At 42.6% G+C, this 18,700-nt stretch overlaps 1 protein-coding gene across 3 annotated transcripts in view; it reads right to left on the bottom strand.

The window, feature by feature from the left end:
- The window catches only part of Camk1d (calcium/calmodulin dependent protein kinase ID), a 390,665-nt gene that overhangs the window by 55,350 nt on the left and 316,615 nt on the right, over positions 1-18,700 (bottom strand). For all 3 annotated transcript variants that reach the window (XM_034510041.1, XM_034510042.2, XM_034510043.2), the window contains exon 4: positions 4,829-4,967. In XM_034510041.1, coding sequence (XP_034365932.1) covers positions 4,829-4,967 — 139 coding nt within the window. The remainder of the gene's footprint in view (positions 1-4,828; positions 4,968-18,700) is intronic.

The raw sequence follows: 18,700 nt of genomic DNA, 5'->3' as shown, positions 1-18,700 counted from the left end.
GTGTCAAATAACCTTTTTACAGTAGTTGCATATCAGATAACCAGCATATCAGATATTTGCATTATGACTTATAACAGTAGCAACATTACAGCTCTGAAGTAGCAACAAAAGTAATTGTGTGGTGGTGGTGGTGGGTCACCACAGTATGAAGAACTATATATACTAAGGGGTCACGGCATTAGGGAGTTGAGAACCACTGCTTTAAAGGTAATTCTTACCCCTGAAATATAATCAAACTCTTCACCCAGTGCTTCAGATGCTGTTAAACTAACAATTATTCAGATATTTAAAAAATATTTTTAAAATTTATTTAATGTATGAGTGCTCTGTAGAACAGAAGAGGGTATCAGATCCTCTTACAGATGGTTGTGAGCCACCGTGTGGTTGCTGAGACTTGAACTCAGGACCTCTGGAAGATTGGCCAGTGCTCTTAGCCACAGAGCCATCTCCCCAGCCCTATTTAGATATTTTTAAAAGACAATGAGAGTCTTTACCACTACCACAGGGCTTTATAGGAAGAGGAGTCTGGTTTAAATCCTATGCTACAAAGGTTAACTGGAGATTTACAGCAAAGGAAAGGTTGGAGGACAGTGGATGAAATATTCCTGTGAATATAGAAGTAAAGATCTGGCCAGACCAACTCGACAGGACGTTTGTTTAAGGCACAAGACAGGGTGACTTGATATTGATGTGGGCGATAAGAAACTTGGGTAGATATCCAGAGATATGTTATGTTAAATGGATTCAGAATGACTCTCGCTAAAACTAGACTAAATAAGTAGAGTCCACAGACAGAGGACAGGATCAGAGACCAGGCCTGGTCATGGAGAGAACTCAGAAAAGTTGCAACCAATCAGTTTGCCTCAGAGATGATCTTTGTCCATGTATGAGTCTTTGACCTGCCTTTATCAGGAGATTTGTTAGGTCATTTTATTTATTTCTTTTTAAATGAGTATTTTGCATTTGTTTGGTTGTTGTTTGTTTATTGGCACTGTGGCTCAAATGCAGGGCCTTGCATATGCTAGGCAAGGGTTCCATGGCTGAGCTATATCCAGCACTGCCCCAGGCCTCAGCCAATTTAGCAAGACTACTAATATCTCTTAATGGCTTTCCTCTGGAAAATCATTTTATTTTGTGTCTGTGTCTGTGTTGAGATGTTGGGACACGTGGAGGCTAGAGGGCAACGTCACTTTGCTTTAAGACAGGGTCTTTCCACTGAATATGGAGGCTGCCAACTTGGCTCAGCTGGCTGGATACTGAGTCCAGGGGTCCTCTTATTTCTGCCTCCCCAGGGCTGAGATTCCAGGTATGCACTGTCATCCCTGGCTTTCTTCTGTGGGTGCTGGTGACCATCTCAGCTCTTTCTGCATTTTGGACTGAGTCATCTCCTGGTCCTTCTTATGTGCTCTCCCCGATCCCACCCCTGCTCTAAGTGCCCACTCGCCTTGTGTTCAGAGTTACAGCTGGGATGCATTTCTTTCCTCTGTGCAGCAGGCTCAAACAAAGGCTTCTTGTTGTGACAAATGTCAAAACATTTTTTTTCTTTAACAGAACCCAAAGGGAAAAAATATTTTCAATCACCCAAAATAGTTACACAAAGAGTTACTCAAGTTGGTAGTCATCGTGACAATTTTGTGGCTGAAGAATGAGACTTGAAGAAAATCAAACGATGCCAAAGGGCATTTGAAAGTACAGTGGAAGTTGAGACAGGAATAATATTTGAAAAATGGGAGAGGGGTTCCTCTTATGGTAAAATCACGGGGTTTAGGATTTATCTATTGATGTGCAGTGAGACTCAGTCACAGATGTAGAGACAGGACTCCATTTTACCACCACTGGCTTTTAATCCTTCTTGCCCAGAACTTCTGCAGCTGGAGAGATGAGCACATGACTCATGCCACTAACCAAAGCTCAACTCAGGCAAAGGATTGCCAAGAACACCCTCCACTACACACACACACACACACACACACACACACACACACATACATACACACATACACCCCCATCATATACACACATATACATCCCATTACACACAAACATACCCCCATTATACCCACACATACACACACATATACCCCATTACACACATACAAACGTACCCCCTATCACATACACACACACATAAACACGCACCCCTATTACACACATACACAAACATACACCCTTATTACATATATACACACCCCACCACACACAAACACACAACCCTATTTCACAAACACACACACACACACACACAGATACCCCATCACACACACAAACATATACCATATACCCCCCCCCCCCTCTCTCACACACACACACCCCTCACAATACCTTCCTCCACGGGAAGGACAGCAAAATGCTTTTCTGAATGACTATCTCAGAAGAGGATTAAAGCAACTAAATAGTAACTGTTTTAATCAATACTTTGAGTTGACTCAAGGTTCGGCTATGGCATCAAGGCTTTTCCTGGCTGGTGGGAGTGGAGAGGCAGAGTCAAGGGTGGCCAAGGGGTCACCTAAGGGATGGTCTGGATGAAAAGCCACCAGGAGCAGTGTGAAGGCTGTGGGCCACAAAGAACATCTCACCATACCCAATCACTATTCTTCCTAGCAGAAGGGGGCCCCTCTGCAGGGTCTAGTCTCCCCTGAAAAACAATTTTGCTACATATTATGGCATTTCTGTATGACAACTGAGAGCTAACACCCAAATTAGACCATCAAGCTACTTCATAATAATTTATACAATAATCCTTAAAAAGATCTCAGCACATTTCTGGGAAAGTTACTACTGCATGTAACAACTTAATGGATCTAGTTTTCTCAATGGGGGGGGGATGGGGAGGGGCAGTGTTGAATCTCAGTGAACAACATTCAGCAAAGCCTAGAGACATTTTTGGTTGCTATGACTCCTGGAAGGGTGCTGGAAATCTAGCGGGTAGAAGTCAGAGATGTTACTAAACATCCTACAGAGCCCAGGACTGATACCCACACAGAGTCCTCCATCTCTCAATACCAATAGGGCAGAGCTGAGGAACCCGTCGAAGTCTGCTGTGGGAGTGGTAGACTTCCTTTCTCTGTCCTGCCTTTTAACAAGACAGAACACTCAGTTGTCTCTAGCAGTTTCCGGCAGCCCATGAGACATAAGAACATCTGTCTGGAAGGAGAAGTAGGCATGTTTGCTCATGGGTTGGGGTAGCATTGCAGACCATGCTTCTGTCCTAGGTATGTTGTCTGCTTCTGTAGCTTAGACTGCGTGGCTTTCACGTTCTTGGGAGTTGATGAGAATGTAATATCACCTGGGGGAAACTCCGTGGAGCCTCAGAAAGGGATGATACAAAAGTCCTAACACAGCCACCGTGTTCTGCCACAAGGATAAGCCCAGTTGTCAAGATCACTGTCCCCTATCTCTGATTGCAATGGATGTACTTCCAGAAGGCCCGATCGATTCTATCTTCCTGATGTTAAGGGCAACATGGTTACAGTGTAGTTCTTGTGTTTACATTTTGAGTGGATGCATATATGCTAGCGGGTGGATGTCTGCCTCATTCATGCAGTAGGCTGTGGAGGCTGGACCTGTAAGATTGTAGCTTGGAGTCACATCATAGCCTGGGCTCACCAGTGACACTTTCATTGTCTTTCCAGTCTTGGCACCTGATCACTACCAAGACCTGGGGGAGGGAGAGGGAATGGGACACTAAGGTAGCCAAGACTATGAAGTCCAAACTCTTCAGTGCTCATAGATGAAGGATCACAAACCCTCACCTCACAAAGTAAAGACAATTACTTATAGTCTCCTCACCCAGGATGCTGAGGCCAGAGATTTGGAGTTCTGAAGCCTGTTTAGGCTATATATTGAAATTCTACCTATAAAAAGCAACTAGACAAAACCAATTGGATAGAAGGGAAGAAAATGGAGAGTCAGTGAGAGAAGAGGGAAGAGAGAAACTGAGTCAGGAAGATAAGAGGAGGGAAGAGAGGAAGCGGGGGAGAAGGAGCCCTCAGGACACCAGAAGACAGCTGTACTTGTAAGTTCCTTTACCTACTGTACCACAAACCGTCTTTCTCTATTCTGCACTGTCCCCTCTTTCATTGGCTGCTGTGTTTTTAAGGGGCTGGAGGTGGAATGTGACTCTGAAGAGCTCCATGGGGGGAGGGGGTGTCCTAGGTAGGAAAGGGTTTATATCATCTTACAACTTCCAGGTCACAATCTATCATTGAGGGAAGTCAGGGAAGGAACCCCAAGCAGGAACCTGGAGGCAGGAATTGATTCAGAAGCCATGGCGGAGGACCTCTTACTGGCTTGATCTCCAAGGTTCACTCAGCTGGCTTTTCTCCCCATACAACCCAGAGGTGGCACTGCCTACAGTGGTTCTCACACATTAATCATTGATCACAAATGCCCCCATAGTCTTGCCTACAGGCCAATCCCGTGGAGGCCTTCTCTTAATTGAGGTTCCTTCTTCCCTGATGACTCTAACTTAGGTCAAACCGACAAAACCAAAACCAATCAGCTCAGGGAGCAAAGCGTTTCCATGTTTTTTCTTCCCTCTACAGAACGTTCTTTGAAAGGTCTTGAATTAATACATAGCCTCCTCTCTGTGTCCCCATGGGCTGCCCGATGGCTACAGAAGCTTGCACACCACGGTCAACTGCATTGATCCTCATTCTCTTTTAAGCTACTTCTGGACCTCATGGCGCTGGTAACCCCAAAACTGCACAACTGCCCTTTCTGCCTGTCTCTTATCAAAACCGGATTCTTCTATCATAGCCAGCTTTCTCCAGCAGGTGCATTGTGGGCTGTGAAATGGTTGGATGGTGTTGCTGAGCAATGGCCTTACCTTGAGGTCCCTGTGGACGATGCCCATTCTGTGGAGATAGTACACAGCGTCCAGGACCTGGCGGATGAGAGTGCTGGCATCTTTCTCTGTGTAAAACCCCTTCTCCACTATCCGATCAAAGAGTTCTCCACCAGACACACTGTGAAACAAATAAATAAGACGTTAGAAGCACGGAGGGCTGATGAATGATGCAGGCAAAAATCATTGCTGAGAGTTCTCAGTAGGATAAAGAACAAATTTTAGTTTTAAAAGTAATTTTAAAACATGAACCCAATTCTGAATTTAGAACTTGCCCAACCTCTTCTCTAGGAGGAATCCCTAGAAGAGGTCCCTATATCACAGCAGTAAAAATGTCTGGAATAAAAGAAAAGTAGACAAACAGACAAACAAACAAACAAACAATAACAAACAAACCCCCGAGATTTGTGGCATAGCAATTATTAAGAAATCTTTCCTAAACTTGGCCTCTATTTTCTATTGTGTCAGGACAACACAAAGTCAAAATGGCTTCCCTGGCTAAGTATCATCCAGTATAAGCATATGACATTGGACTGATGTCTGTGTGTATGTGAAAGGGGTACGTGTCTTACATGACAAGACAGCATTGAAAGCCAAAGACTGGTCTCTTAGCAGGGGTGGGAAAGGTTCTTCATCAATTTTAGGCCATAAAACATTAAGTGCACGAGTGCCTTTTTGATGTTTGGACCTTGGCCTTTGTATCTATTTAAATGGGTGGATGAATCTAGTCAACCCTTTCAACAAGGAATAGGTGCACACCCTTGAAAGTTATCAGATTCTCAAAGTCACTGGAAATTTATAGGGGAGAACAAAGGTAGGGAAATGTGTGGTGATACATACCCCCAAACCCAAGACTTGAGACTGGAAGTTTGGAGCTAGCCTGTGCTACATGGTGAAACCCTGACTCAAAATAAAACAGTGAAAAGGAGGGCACTGCGTCACACAGCCCAGAACAGTAACAACTCAACCAATTACCTTCAAAGTTGGAGAATATACGTATCACTAAAAGAACATTGCTCTATTCAAATAATTAAAGCATTGGGGAGATAAACTCAAGGGGTGTACTATTAAAAAATTCCCCAAATTTTAAAACCACATAAAACATATATTTATTAGAAATATTAAAACTATAAACTAGCTTTTAAAACCACTCTTTTCTTTTTTTTTATAGCTTTAATACAATAAGAGATAGATGAAAGCAGCTCACACACAGAAGCAAAGGTGTGATTCATTTTCTGCAAGTCATGGCAATTAATGTACAATAATGGATCGACGGAAGCTGTCTCTGTAAAAAGCTAATAATGAAAATAAAAACAACTACAGCTATAAAAGTCCCATGTTTGGTTTTATTCCATTACCTGTTGTTTTTCCAAGCAATAATGCACTTGGATAATGTTTCTTTTGCAGAGAAAACTGACAATCTAGAAAGAAGAGACACTCAGGAGAAATAAAAAGCAACCCAAAGAGTGAAGGAAGCGGAAACAAGAGAGCTGACAGCATCTCAGACAGCCATGCTGTCTAAAAAATCTATCCTGCCGCAAGCGCCTAAGACATCCGGTCTTGGCAAGTGATACAAAGTCTCTACATTCTCTGTTGGGGTTCTAGAAACGCAGCATGTTTCAGTATCTGACACTCTGTAGAATCGGAGTGTCAGATACTGAAACACTACCATAGAAAGACTGTAGCTGTGAGGCAAGGGGAGTGTGGATGCCCTGAGGGTATTTTCAGCACTCACTCTGCTTCTCCTGGCTGCCCATTACTCCTTAGTGGATCCATGCACTTGGCCATAGCTGACTAGCATCAGCTGCAGAGAGGTAAGACTGTCCTTATCCCTTAGCATTGGTCCATCTTCTAATGATGCTCTCCCATCCCTGGCCAGCCTGTTCTCAACTCTCTGTAGATGCTGGAGGGCAGGCAATAATCCTTACCATTCCCACCTCCTGACCCCTCCTACCTCCTGAATTCTCCCACCATCCAACCTCCTGACAGAGCATCCCACAACCAATCCTTGCCCACCTTTCTGCCTCCCTTGAACCTCGTGAGGTCTTTTATCTACAGAGGGATATTTAAGGTCTTGATGGATTCTGTAAGATGAAAAGGTGTGAATTGCCATGAGGCAATGTGTGACATGAAAGCAAGAGTATCAACGGATGGTACGTGCTGCAATGGGCCTCGCTATCTGCACATTTAAGATTCTACTTCTTAAACTTCAGATTGCATCAGAGTTCTACTTCTGAACATCGCTCAGGAAGAATTTGGTTTCCTTAGAAACCAGTGCTCAGGGGAAATGTTTAGAAACTTGACAGAAAAAAAGTAACAATATTAATTTAAAAAGAAATCTTAAATTTGCAAATCACTTTATACTTAAAAAAAAATCTCACGAGGCATACATTTTCAAAGCCCACTGTTAAGAAACAAATACATCTCCCAATTCCTACTTGGAAGCTGTAAGTCTTAAAGTGATAGCATTTGGGGTAGACCTTTGGGACATCCTTAGGTTGAGGTAAGGTCATATATAAGGTAGGCCTCCATGATGGAATTAGATCCTCATAAAGAGATTTCTGTCTCATTTGCCACAAAAGATACCATAAGCAAAAAAGAGAGCTCTCGGCAAAATTAACGTAAGCTTCCAGTCCTCCCCCGCCCCATCTCCAGGGCTGTGAGAAAGTATATTTCCCTACATTAAGCAAGACACCTGCTTATTCTTGAAACCACTTGTGAAACAAATATGAGAAGTTACAGTGTTTCAGAATCATCAGAGAAAAGAGTTTACTCATGGCAAGACACAGGTCTCATCCTTAGGCTGGCTCACCTGTGTGGGCTGTTTGGAGAGGCTGCCTTCTTGGTAAAACTCGTCTATGGGAAGCCTCTGCTGTGAAGGTTTAAAGTTCCATGTTAAAATAAAATATCAGAATGAAATTAGGATGGGGCGAGGTATCAGGAGATTTGGGAAAGAAAGGAGAATCCTAATAGTGGATTATGCAGTGCAATGAATTAATGGTCGTTGTCTTTGTCTTCTATTGCTATTAGCATAATATTGATTAGGTGAGTGCCAAGGATAAATTTTTATTTTGGTTATACTTCCGGTCCAAGGTCAAAAGAGTCTGTTTCTGTCGACAGGCTTCTTTCTGACATATATATGTGTACATGCCAGTATGGATGTGCACACATGTGCACGTGCATGTGGAGGTCAGAAGTCAATGTCAGTTTTCTAGACTTGCCAGTAAGCCTCACGGACAATTTTGTAGCCACCTTTTTAACATTACCATTATAGACACATACTTTCTGTGGTGGTTTGTATATGCTTGGCCCATGGGAATTGGTATTACTAGGAGGTGTGGCCTTGTTGTAGGAAGTATGTCACTGTGTAGGTTGGTTTTGAGGGCTCCTCCTGCTCAAGCTCAAGCCCTGCCCAGTACAGAAGGGACAGTCTCCTTTTAGCTGCCTTTGGATCAAGATGTAGAAGTCTCGGCTCTTCCAGCACCATGTCTGCCTGGATGCTGCCATGCTTCCTACCATGACAATAATGGACTGAACCTCTGAAATCGTAAGCCGGGCCCAATTAATGCTGTTCATTATAAGAGTTGTCTTGGTCATGGTGTTGTCTCATAACAATAACACCCAAAGTAAGACACTTTCTCATTTGAAAGCTTTTCCTATTTGAGTGTTGGGAATCAAACCCAGGTCTTCATGTTTTTAAGACAAGTACTTTTCTATTGTGCTTGATCCCCAAGCTCCTCCTAATCATTTCCTAAAGATTGCACATGATCAGAATCTTAATATTATAGTGAGTATTAATTTTCAGTGAGAGTGAGCTTCAGAAGGCCAACTTAAAGAAGTAGCCATGGAGGGGGAGGGGAATATGGACATAGGAAGACAAACTGGCTATCAAACACCAAGGAAATGAGACAGAAGCGATGGTCCAGATTTTTTCCCTCACTGGATTCCAGTTCTGATGTCCTCTAGAGCAGCATTCAACTCTGTCACTCAGTCTCTCGCCCTCTTTGCCTATTATAGTCTATGCTATCACAGCCTGTGTCAATTTTAAATATGCAAACGTGAAAGACGTTGATGTCATAATCTCAGTACCATTTCGGTTTATTTGTAAAGCCTTTAAGCCACGTAAATCCCCGTGAATGGAAAAAATAATTGTCAAGAGTCGTGATATCATTTCAAAAGTTACTGTACTGAGTAAACTTTAAGCTTGGGTCGCCCTATTGTAGACTACTGTATCGTGTAACTTTGTCAGGACACTACACATTATAGTGCTATGCAAACCCCACTGTTTCCATGCACTTGACTTATCTACCTGATTCTCTCTCCCTCACTCTTCCCACACGGTGTGTGCACACACACATATGCACTTGTCTCGGTATATGGAGGCCAACGTGTGTATGTGTGGAGGTCAGAGGTCAATGCTGAGTATCTTCCTCAATCATTTTTCACCTTTCTTTTTGAGTTAGGCTCTCTCACTGAACCTTGTGCTCGCTGATTTGCTTAGACTGACTGGCTAGTGGATCCTGAGATCCCTCTGTCTCACTCACCCAATTCTGAGTACCAGGAGTCCAACATGGATCCTGAAACTCACACAGGAAGTTACCTGCTGAGCTGCTTCCTCAGCCCACGCCACCTGATTTTAAAAGACAGTGTTCTGCTACCTTAAAATGCGATGCTCACTATTATGTAAAGTTGTGTGTAAAACTGTTACTGTGTGAATGTGATATGCTAGCTATCAGCTACACATCTGAACACTTGATCCCTAGCTGGCGCTGCTGCTTTGAAGCCACTCTAGAGAAAGTGAGTCACTGAAAGGTGAGGAATGGAGACTTTGGTATGATACTTCCTGTGCTGTCTTCCTTCCCTGACTGTGGACCCAATGTGGACAGCTACCTCATGTCCTACTACCAGGCCCAGTCTACTATGACGAGATGTATCTCCTTAAACCAGCAGTTCTCAACCTGTGCTTATAGCCAATACATTAGATATTTGCATTGCAATTCATAACAGTGGCAAAATTACAGTTCTGAAGTAGAAATGAAGTAATTTTATACTTGGGGGTCACCACAGCGTGAGAAACTGTACTTAGGTGTCTCAGCATTAGGAAAGTTGAGAACTGCTACCCTAAACTATAAGACAAAATCATCTCTTCACTTACATCGTTTGTTGTCAGATATTTGGTAACAGTATTGAGAAAGGCAACTAACACACCTTCTAAGGACACCACCCACACACAATAGAGGTGCTCATAGTGATGACTGGGGAATGGGCTCCACTAATCTACCATAGACCATTACTTAGAGGTGATCAACTAACAAGATGAAGACTAAGGAGTGCCATGCTGCAGGTATAATAGGTTGTCATAAAACTGTCCTATGATGAGGCAGGGACTGCACAGGAGGAAGACATGCTCACACAGTCCAAGAGTAACGTGGTCTTCATGTACCCCTTCCATCTCAGCCAGGACTAGAAAACTTGGTTTCTGAGAATAGAGTGTTCTCTTTATATTTAGTGCTGGGGGGCAGAGGTCTTCTTGAACCATACAAGTCATGACTAAGAGACTTTACCAACAAAACATTTTTAATGGAGAATCCCTGCGACCCAGAGGGCAGACAAGGGCAATTTTTAATGCTGGCCAGAATGAGGCCATGTTTCTCTTCTCCATCTTTGCATCAATAAAGTCTCAACTCAGCCTTGCCTGTAACTTCCCTCTGTCAGTCAGGATAGCCCCTCCCTCTCCCATCCCAGCCCATTGTTCCCATTCCTGCAGGGAACCTGGTCCCCACACCCTGCTACTGGGAGATGCCCTCACCTTAACAGGGAGACGAGGCTTTACTGCACCCACCTTTGCCACCAGTACTTTCTCCTTTGTCAAATCCTACTTTAATAATTTCAAAAACAATTTATTCTTAGAATTGTATTTCACAATCTCTGCCAAGCTTCAATCTGTTCAGAGATTTCCAAAACACAAACAAATGTCTTTCCATCTAATGGACCAGAAAAATTTAACCCACTGTGTACCATTATATTTTGATTCTAGCTATTTTCTCTTTATATCTCATGCCATGGGGCCAAACTGTGTTTTCACCCTAAAATGTATATATTGGAATCTTAACTCTCCAGTATACCTCAGTGACTCCAGTTGGAGACAGGGTCTTTGAGAAAGTTAACTAAGGAAAACCAGTTCATCCTAGTTACTGGTACCCTTATAGAAAGAGGAGGGACAATGGGCTCAGCAGTGGAAGGGGTGCTTAGCCCATGTACGGTTGTAGGTTTGATCTCCAGTACCCAAGAGGAGAGGAGAAGAACAGGAAATGTGGCGCACACAGGAAAGAACAACAGTCAGTAAATGAGATGTCAGGAAACTGAAAAGCTTCTGTAAGGCGAAGGACACTGTCATTTGGACAAAGCATCAGGCTACAAACTAGGAAAAGAACTTTTTTTTTTATCAACTATATATCCAATAGATGGCTAATATCTAAAACATATCAAGAACTCAAACAGCTGCACATCAAAGGAAACAAATAATCCAGTTAAAAAGAAAGACAGATCTAAACAGAGTATCCTCAAAACACATTTTTATTTGTTCTTTGGGAATTTCATAGAGTGTATTTTGATCTCACACATCCCCCTGCCCCATTCACTCTGGTTGCTGCTGGAGATGGGTTGTACAAGCGAGAGCAGAAACAGGCAGATAGGGGAGGACTGAGGAGGAGCTGCTATCTACCTGAGGAACTTCAGAGTCCATGGTCACTGGGTAGAGGTGGGCCATGTTTTGGAGGTACAGTGGGTTCACAGATAAAGTTAGAGGATTCCAGAGTGTCTCTGTTTTTTTACTTAAGGACTGGGTAGGTGGTGACACCACTCTTTGAAATGGCAGTTTGTTAATTTGACTGAGTTACTGGGTGCTGAGATTTCTGGTTGACCACAGTTTCTAAGTATGCTTTTGAGGGAATCTCTGAAAGAAATTGCTATTCAAATTGGTGGAGTTAGTGAAGTATGCAGTCCTCCCCAACATGGGTGGGTATCATAAAATCTGCTGAGAGTTTGAATAGAATAAGACACTGATGAAAGAAAAATTTACTTCTTCTGCCCCCTGACTGATGGCTAAAGCTGAAATGTTGGTTTTTTCCCCATCTTTAAACATGCATCTACACACCACTGGCTCCTCTGGGCTTGCATGCCTTTACATGTATACTGAATTATGTCACTGACTTCTCTGGCTCTTTCTGCCTTATAGATGGCAGACTGTAAGGCATGTCTCCTTAGTCTCATGAACTTATGCTAACCAAACAACCAACCAATCACTATATATTGTCCTTTTGTTTTTCATTAGAAAGCCCTAGCTAATCCAAGGACCCTGATGAAACTATAGCATTGGAAGAGTAAAATTATCTAGGGTGTTGGAAAACAGAATTTTCTAATTCTGGAATTACTCATTTTCTCTATTTCCCAGTATTGTAGCCACTAGCAACACGTGGCTAGTTAACCAAAGAGATGATTTTCTAATTTAATCTAACTTTAGTGTTAAGAGTCACATATTGAATAGCACATATTTAGAGCCCTAGATGGGATATGAACAACTGAAATGCCTACTGGATAGAGAAATGAGGAGTATAGCTCTTGTTATAGTCTAAACTTAGAGGGTCAAGCCAAGGGACAGGTGTGATCTTCTACCAAGAGAGGGTAGGTTAGAGAAAAGGGGGACATAAGGCCAGTGCTGGGTTGCCCAAGAAAGCACTAACCAAGGACTAGACAGATAAATAGAAAACAAAAGAGAAAAGTAATTTCATGGAAGTCGAGAAGGCCATCTGGTCAACCCTGACCAATACTACTAAAAGCCAAGAATGAGGAAAGGAGAGAACAAAACAAAGGCAGAGCTCAGGGCAGCATGCACCAAATCACTGGTGTATATAATGTTTCCTACACCCTGGCACTGGATGAGTCCTGAAAATGCAAAGAAGGGCACACAGGACTGAAATATCTGAGATTCATTTTCTCTTCTATAAAAGGAGTGATTCTACATGCTTTAAAAATAAGTTAGACAATGGGAAAGGATTTTTTCCCTCTTGTCTTCGTGAACTTCTGTCAAGGCATCCTTGTGGAGGGAGTTTAAAAGAACAAGAGTTACCACCAAGACAGGATAACATAAGGGCTGCTTGTTTTTGATGACAGAGGAGGTCCCCACTTTTCTTGCTCCCACAGATTTCCTGGGATTCTAACATATCCAAGAATTAAGATGGAAGTTTGTGTGTGTTTCTGCCTTTCTACATGTGATCTTATAATTGAGGTCTTTGATTCTGCAGTGACAGGTCTTTTTCTACATATATGAGGACGTGCAAGTGAGGGTGGGAAGGCTATCAAGCCAGCATGGCATGTTGCCTAGGATGCTGTAGGTTAATGGAGTTCTTATTAGCCCCAGATGACAACTGACCTGGGTAAACTCAGTTAGCATGAGCTTTGTGACAACAGATGGTATTGAACATATTAAATATGAGACTGGAAAATTTTCATAATTAGCTCTTTGACAATTACACATCAGCCTTTCTGCAATTAGTTCCAATTAGGAAGATTTTATTTGGCAGAAGTATTAACTACGTTTCTCATCGGTGTGACCAAATGTCTGACACAAAGTCATTTAAGGGAGGAAAGATTTATTTTGGCTCTCAGTTTGAAAGCACACAGCCCATAATGAAGAAGAAAGTACAGTAGTAGGTACTGCCATGGCGCCAGGGAGGCTATGGAGTAACTTGCTCACATTTCAACAGACAAGGAAGCAACAATGGGGATGTTTAAATCTCATCAGGTTTTTTCCTTCTCTCTTTTTATTTCCTTAAGTTCCAACCACACCAGCCTAATGGGTCCACCTATGTCCTGAGAGGATATTTCCCCTTCAGTGAGGATGTCTGGAATCATCCTCACAGATATATCCAGAAATGAGGCATATCATCTCTTAAGTGACTCTCAGTCAGGTCAGGTTGACAATAAAGACTAGCCATCACAGATGCATGATTATTGTTCTATCATACTTTCTGTAGTATGATAGAAAACATGCATTCCTTCAGTAGCTAAACTGAACAAGAATAGGCTCTGGAGTCTTGGGACAAGACCTGGTTATAGAATCTGTAAAAGCAACAGCTCCCATGTGGAGGACTGCCAGCTGGCCGGGAGCACATCGTGGCCTATCTTGGGTAAAGGTGTTCCAAAACTGGTGGAGAACAATTATGCAATTCACATATGCTTGGAGATTCAGAATTGAAGAAAAGTGATAACCTCAGTTTTATGTTACATCTAAAGGATGCACTTCAGTCCCATTACTCATTGTCTTAATTAGACTGAACTGTATGTGTTTGCATTTGTTCTGGTGCTTCTTAGCTACCGTGGATCTCTATGGAACATCCTCCAGGGCATATGAGCGAGGATATATGCATTTACATAAGCAAAGAAAGCTTTAACAATAGCTTTGCAAAGAGCAAAGACAACCCAAAGGTTGCCTGTCTATTGCTTAGCCAACTGCTGGGGCAGATTCTTTGTATCTAGTGAACCTCTGCATAGCAAAAGAATTGTTAGTTAGTTAGTTAGTTTGTTTGTTTATCTATTTATTTATTTATTATGTGTGCATGCATATTGAGGCCACACAGCATGCATGTGGAAATCAGAGAACAACTTGTGGGAGCTGGTCCTCTCTTTCCACCATGTGAGTCCCAGAGACTGAACTCAGGTTGCCCAGGCTTGGTGGCAAGTCTTTTCCCTGCTGAGCCACCTCAATCCCCTGCATACTTTTAGCCGTTTGACTTTACTTATTACTTACGATCTCAGCTTCGATGTCACAGCTTCAGAAGGGTCTTTCCTGGTGGACAGGCAACATTAGGTCCTCTGCTTCACTGTCTCTTAGCACTCTGTAGTTTTGCACAGCGCTTGCCTGTTGTAATCACTTACCAGCATGCCCATCTATGTACAGTTTGGCTTCCTTTCCTGGCCCCGCCCTAGCCCCATACAGGGAATTCCATAAAGATGGGGCCATGTTTGCCTTACTTGCTACTGCCTCATCCCTGTGGCCAGCTTGGTTTATGGCACAGAGAGAAATCAAACTTAGTATTTGCTACCCAGGGGCCAACAAATTCAATGGCTGGGAATTCAGTCAGTGACTTCCAGGTTCAGTGAGAACTGTGTCTCAAAAATAACATAAAGGTTGATAAAGGAAGATCTCTCTCTCTCTCTCTCTCTCTCTCTCTCTCTCTCTCTCTCTCTCACACACACACACACACACACACACACACCCAAACTATACAAAATTTTGTAGTTGAGTAAGAGTTGGGTCTAGCTGGGCACAGCATTCTTGCATTCTTACATAGCCATGTAAACCTCAACACAAATACTAGGAAGCTAATAACAGAAACATTCTGTAACCTACATCCATTTGCACACTGACTACTGAGCCATTCTTCTTGAAGTTTCCACCTCAGCTGCTTATTCATCCAACTAATCACTGACTCATTAAAATTCTCTCAGCTAGTTCGAGCTAGTTTGAGTATTATACCTTCTATCTTGTGTCTCCTTTCTTTAGAGCAAGCTGTCCACATCCTGAAAGAATGTTCTAAAGTCCCAAGTCCACCTCCACTAAATGGCTGTTCTATCTGGCTTTGTAAAGGGAGCCCAAGCACAGCTCAGCGCCCCACTGCACAATAGGAGGTCACAGCTGAAAGCATCCAAATGACAGAAACCTTTAGCATACTCTCACATCCATTCCTTTAGAATGCTATGTCAAAAAAACTCATTTAGATGATGTGCTAGCGGGCAGATTAGTGATCAGGAGTAGTGTGTGGGGAGAAGGTGACTGCCCACCATCCTCCCATGGGTGTGAATGACTGGCTGGCAAGGTCATGGTCCAATCCATCCACATAGATAGGGTGGGACAAACTTGACAGATGAACATCATACAATGAGAGCAGTTAAGGCTTGTCAGTTTACTGTCGAGTCGGGTTTTTTTTCTTTCTTCTTTTTTTGTAAACAGATTAACTCCTTGAAAGCCTTTCCTTGTAACTGTAGAGTTATGTGTTGTACACACACACACACAATGTTTTTACCTTTCCTTGTAACTGTACAGATATGCATTGTACACACACACACAGAGAGAGAGAGAGAGAAAGAGAGAGAGAGAGAGAGAGAGAGAGACATACAATGTCTTTGCAAGCACATGTGCTCTTTTAGAATTAAGACAACCAGGTTCTTTCTCCTCAGCTTGAATAGTTGCAATCTTACAGAACAGAAGCGTTGCTCGTGGCTGTGGGGTAGGCAGCTTGTAAAACACATTGCCTATATGTTCTGCAACTTGCTGTGGATAAGAATAATTCTCACTGATGGATTTTGCATCCTTTGCTTCCTGGCACCCACATATTTCCCCTTCACATTCATTACAGAATGAAGAAGACATAGCATGAATGAGTGAGTGAATGAGAATCCTACACATTTTAAATTACCAATAAGATCATGGCATGTTTACATCATACATCAGCCTTAATGTTGCAAAGATGACAAATATCTTCTCTAGGGTTCCGAAGACCTACTAATAATGGTCACCTAAACTGTGACCCTAAATAAACTATTCCTCTTTTTAACTGATTCACTCAGGAATTTTATTACCATGACAAACAACTGACTGGAATATGAAGCTGCTCTGCGAAGTAGCTTGCAGTTCCTCACAAAGATAGGACACAGAAGATGACCCAGCACTTTTATTCCTAAGTATATATGTGAGAGAACTGAAGACACCTTCATGCAAAACCTCCTGCATTCATGGCTACAGCACTGTTATTTTTCATAGCCATAAATGTGGAAATAAATCCAAAGACCTATCAGTGGATCATGGAGAAACATGTGGTATATACACACAGTGCATAAAGACTATTCACTCAAAAAAAAAAAAAAAAAAAAGAACAGAACAGAGTAATGACATGTGTGACTATATCACAAGCATGCCAAGAACACAAAACTCACACACTAGGACTCCCTTCATATGGCATGAACAAAACAGATGAGGCCTTAGGTGAGAGAGAAGACTAGTGTTTGACCTGGGCAAGAGAAAGTGTGTAAAGGTGAATACAGAGCTGGTGTGTGTGTGTGTGTGTGTGTTTGGTGGGGGTGTAGATGTCCTAGAATTACTGATAACAGCTGCAAAGCTTTGTGAACATCCCGAAAAACACTACATTGTATGTCTTAAAGAGTGAGTTTTGTGGCTCAGTGGGTAAGAGCACTCACTGTTATTCCAGGGGATCCAGGTTCAATTCCCAGCAACCACATGGGAGTTCACAGCTGTCTGTAAGTCCAGCTCTATGGGATCCAGCACCCTCACACACACGTACATGCAGGCAAAACACCAGTTCACATTAAATAAGATAAAAATAAATTTAGAATAAATAAAGCAAAAGTGAGTTTTATGGTGTGATTTTTATGATTGTGCCATAAAACTTTCAGAAAAAGTGCCCTCTTCTCTTTTTCCAAAGCCACTCGCTCATTCACAGAACAACAGATATGCCACTGAAGGGTAACCCTAGACATGCCTTAGAAATCATCTAGGTTGCAGTGTTGGTATTTAATACATGAAGACATTTCCTGTATATTTCTCATGGCATCTTCTCTGTGTCTCCTTTTTCTGGACTTTCTGCTGACACACAGACAGGTGTCCCCTCTTGTTGGAGTCCTTCTTTCTCTCACTGCTTGCCACTTATACTTACTGAGCACACTCTATCTCTAACAGCATTCTTAGACAACCGCTGGGAATGGCCACCTAACCATGGGCTTTCCATTAGTTACATCTCCTAGGGTCTTCTGAGACCCCAAATAATGATTCAAAAGAGCCTTGCTGACTCATACCATGCCTGTCAATAGATCCTTCCTGTTAAGAACTTAAGTCCCTTGCACTGAAATTACACTAAAACATTTTGCTTCAAATTGCATTTCTTCTAAAGTGTACCCTACTTACGTGATGGAAATGTTCTGAAACTGAATTAGCATGATGGTTTTGGCAATAGTAAACTTACTAAAGATCACCAAATGTCACACTCAAAATGACTGAATTTTATGGTATATAAATTTCATACCTTGATCATGTTGTGCTGTGGAAATGGCTCAGTCAGTAACACACTTGCTAGAAAGTATAAGGACCTCAGTTCATATCCCAGAACTCCCATGAAAAGACAGGTATAATGTTTGCTTGTAATCTTAGCAATGGTGAGATGGGGGTGGAGGCAGGACACCCCTCCTTGGAGCTTTACTGGTCAGCTAGCTTAGCCTTTTCAGCAAGATTCCAGACCAATGAGAAACTCTGTCTCCAACAAAAGGAAGAAGGGATGTAGAGACGACCCAAGGCTGTCCTTTCAACTCCATATATTCACACACACACATATACACATAGAACACACACACACACACACACATACACACACACACACAGAAGAAGGAAACACTAAAATCAGAGTTTGAGAGAAGGGAGAAATGGGCAGTGGTAGCAAAAGTTGGGTTGTGAGTCAAACGTGGAGGGAGGTGGTCGGGCAGGGGTGCTGGCGAGTACTGCATTGTTCATTCCCAAGTGACACCCTAGGCACTGGGAATGTTGGTGGCTTCTCTTAGCTGTGTCCTTTTGAAGGTACATCTTATAGAACAAAAGCTCCCTTGCCCAAGGTCACATTTCTCTTCCTGGAGAAAACTCACACCTACAGCATGAGGGGATGTGCACACTCCTCCTCTTTCCTTGTCCACACAGGAGAAACCTGTTAAGGGTCACCTCAGCTCTAGAGACTCCAGAGAAGGTAGAGGCTTTGCTGGTAATACTTTATAGCTTACCCCCCATCCCCACCC

Source organism: Arvicanthis niloticus, chromosome 8 (assembly GCF_011762505.2).
Source record: "Arvicanthis niloticus isolate mArvNil1 chromosome 8, mArvNil1.pat.X, whole genome shotgun sequence".
NCBI classification, from domain to species: domain Eukaryota; kingdom Metazoa; phylum Chordata; class Mammalia; order Rodentia; family Muridae; genus Arvicanthis; species Arvicanthis niloticus.
The sequence above is the reverse complement of the archived record's forward strand: the minus strand, read 5'-3'. Positions and strand labels throughout refer to the sequence as shown.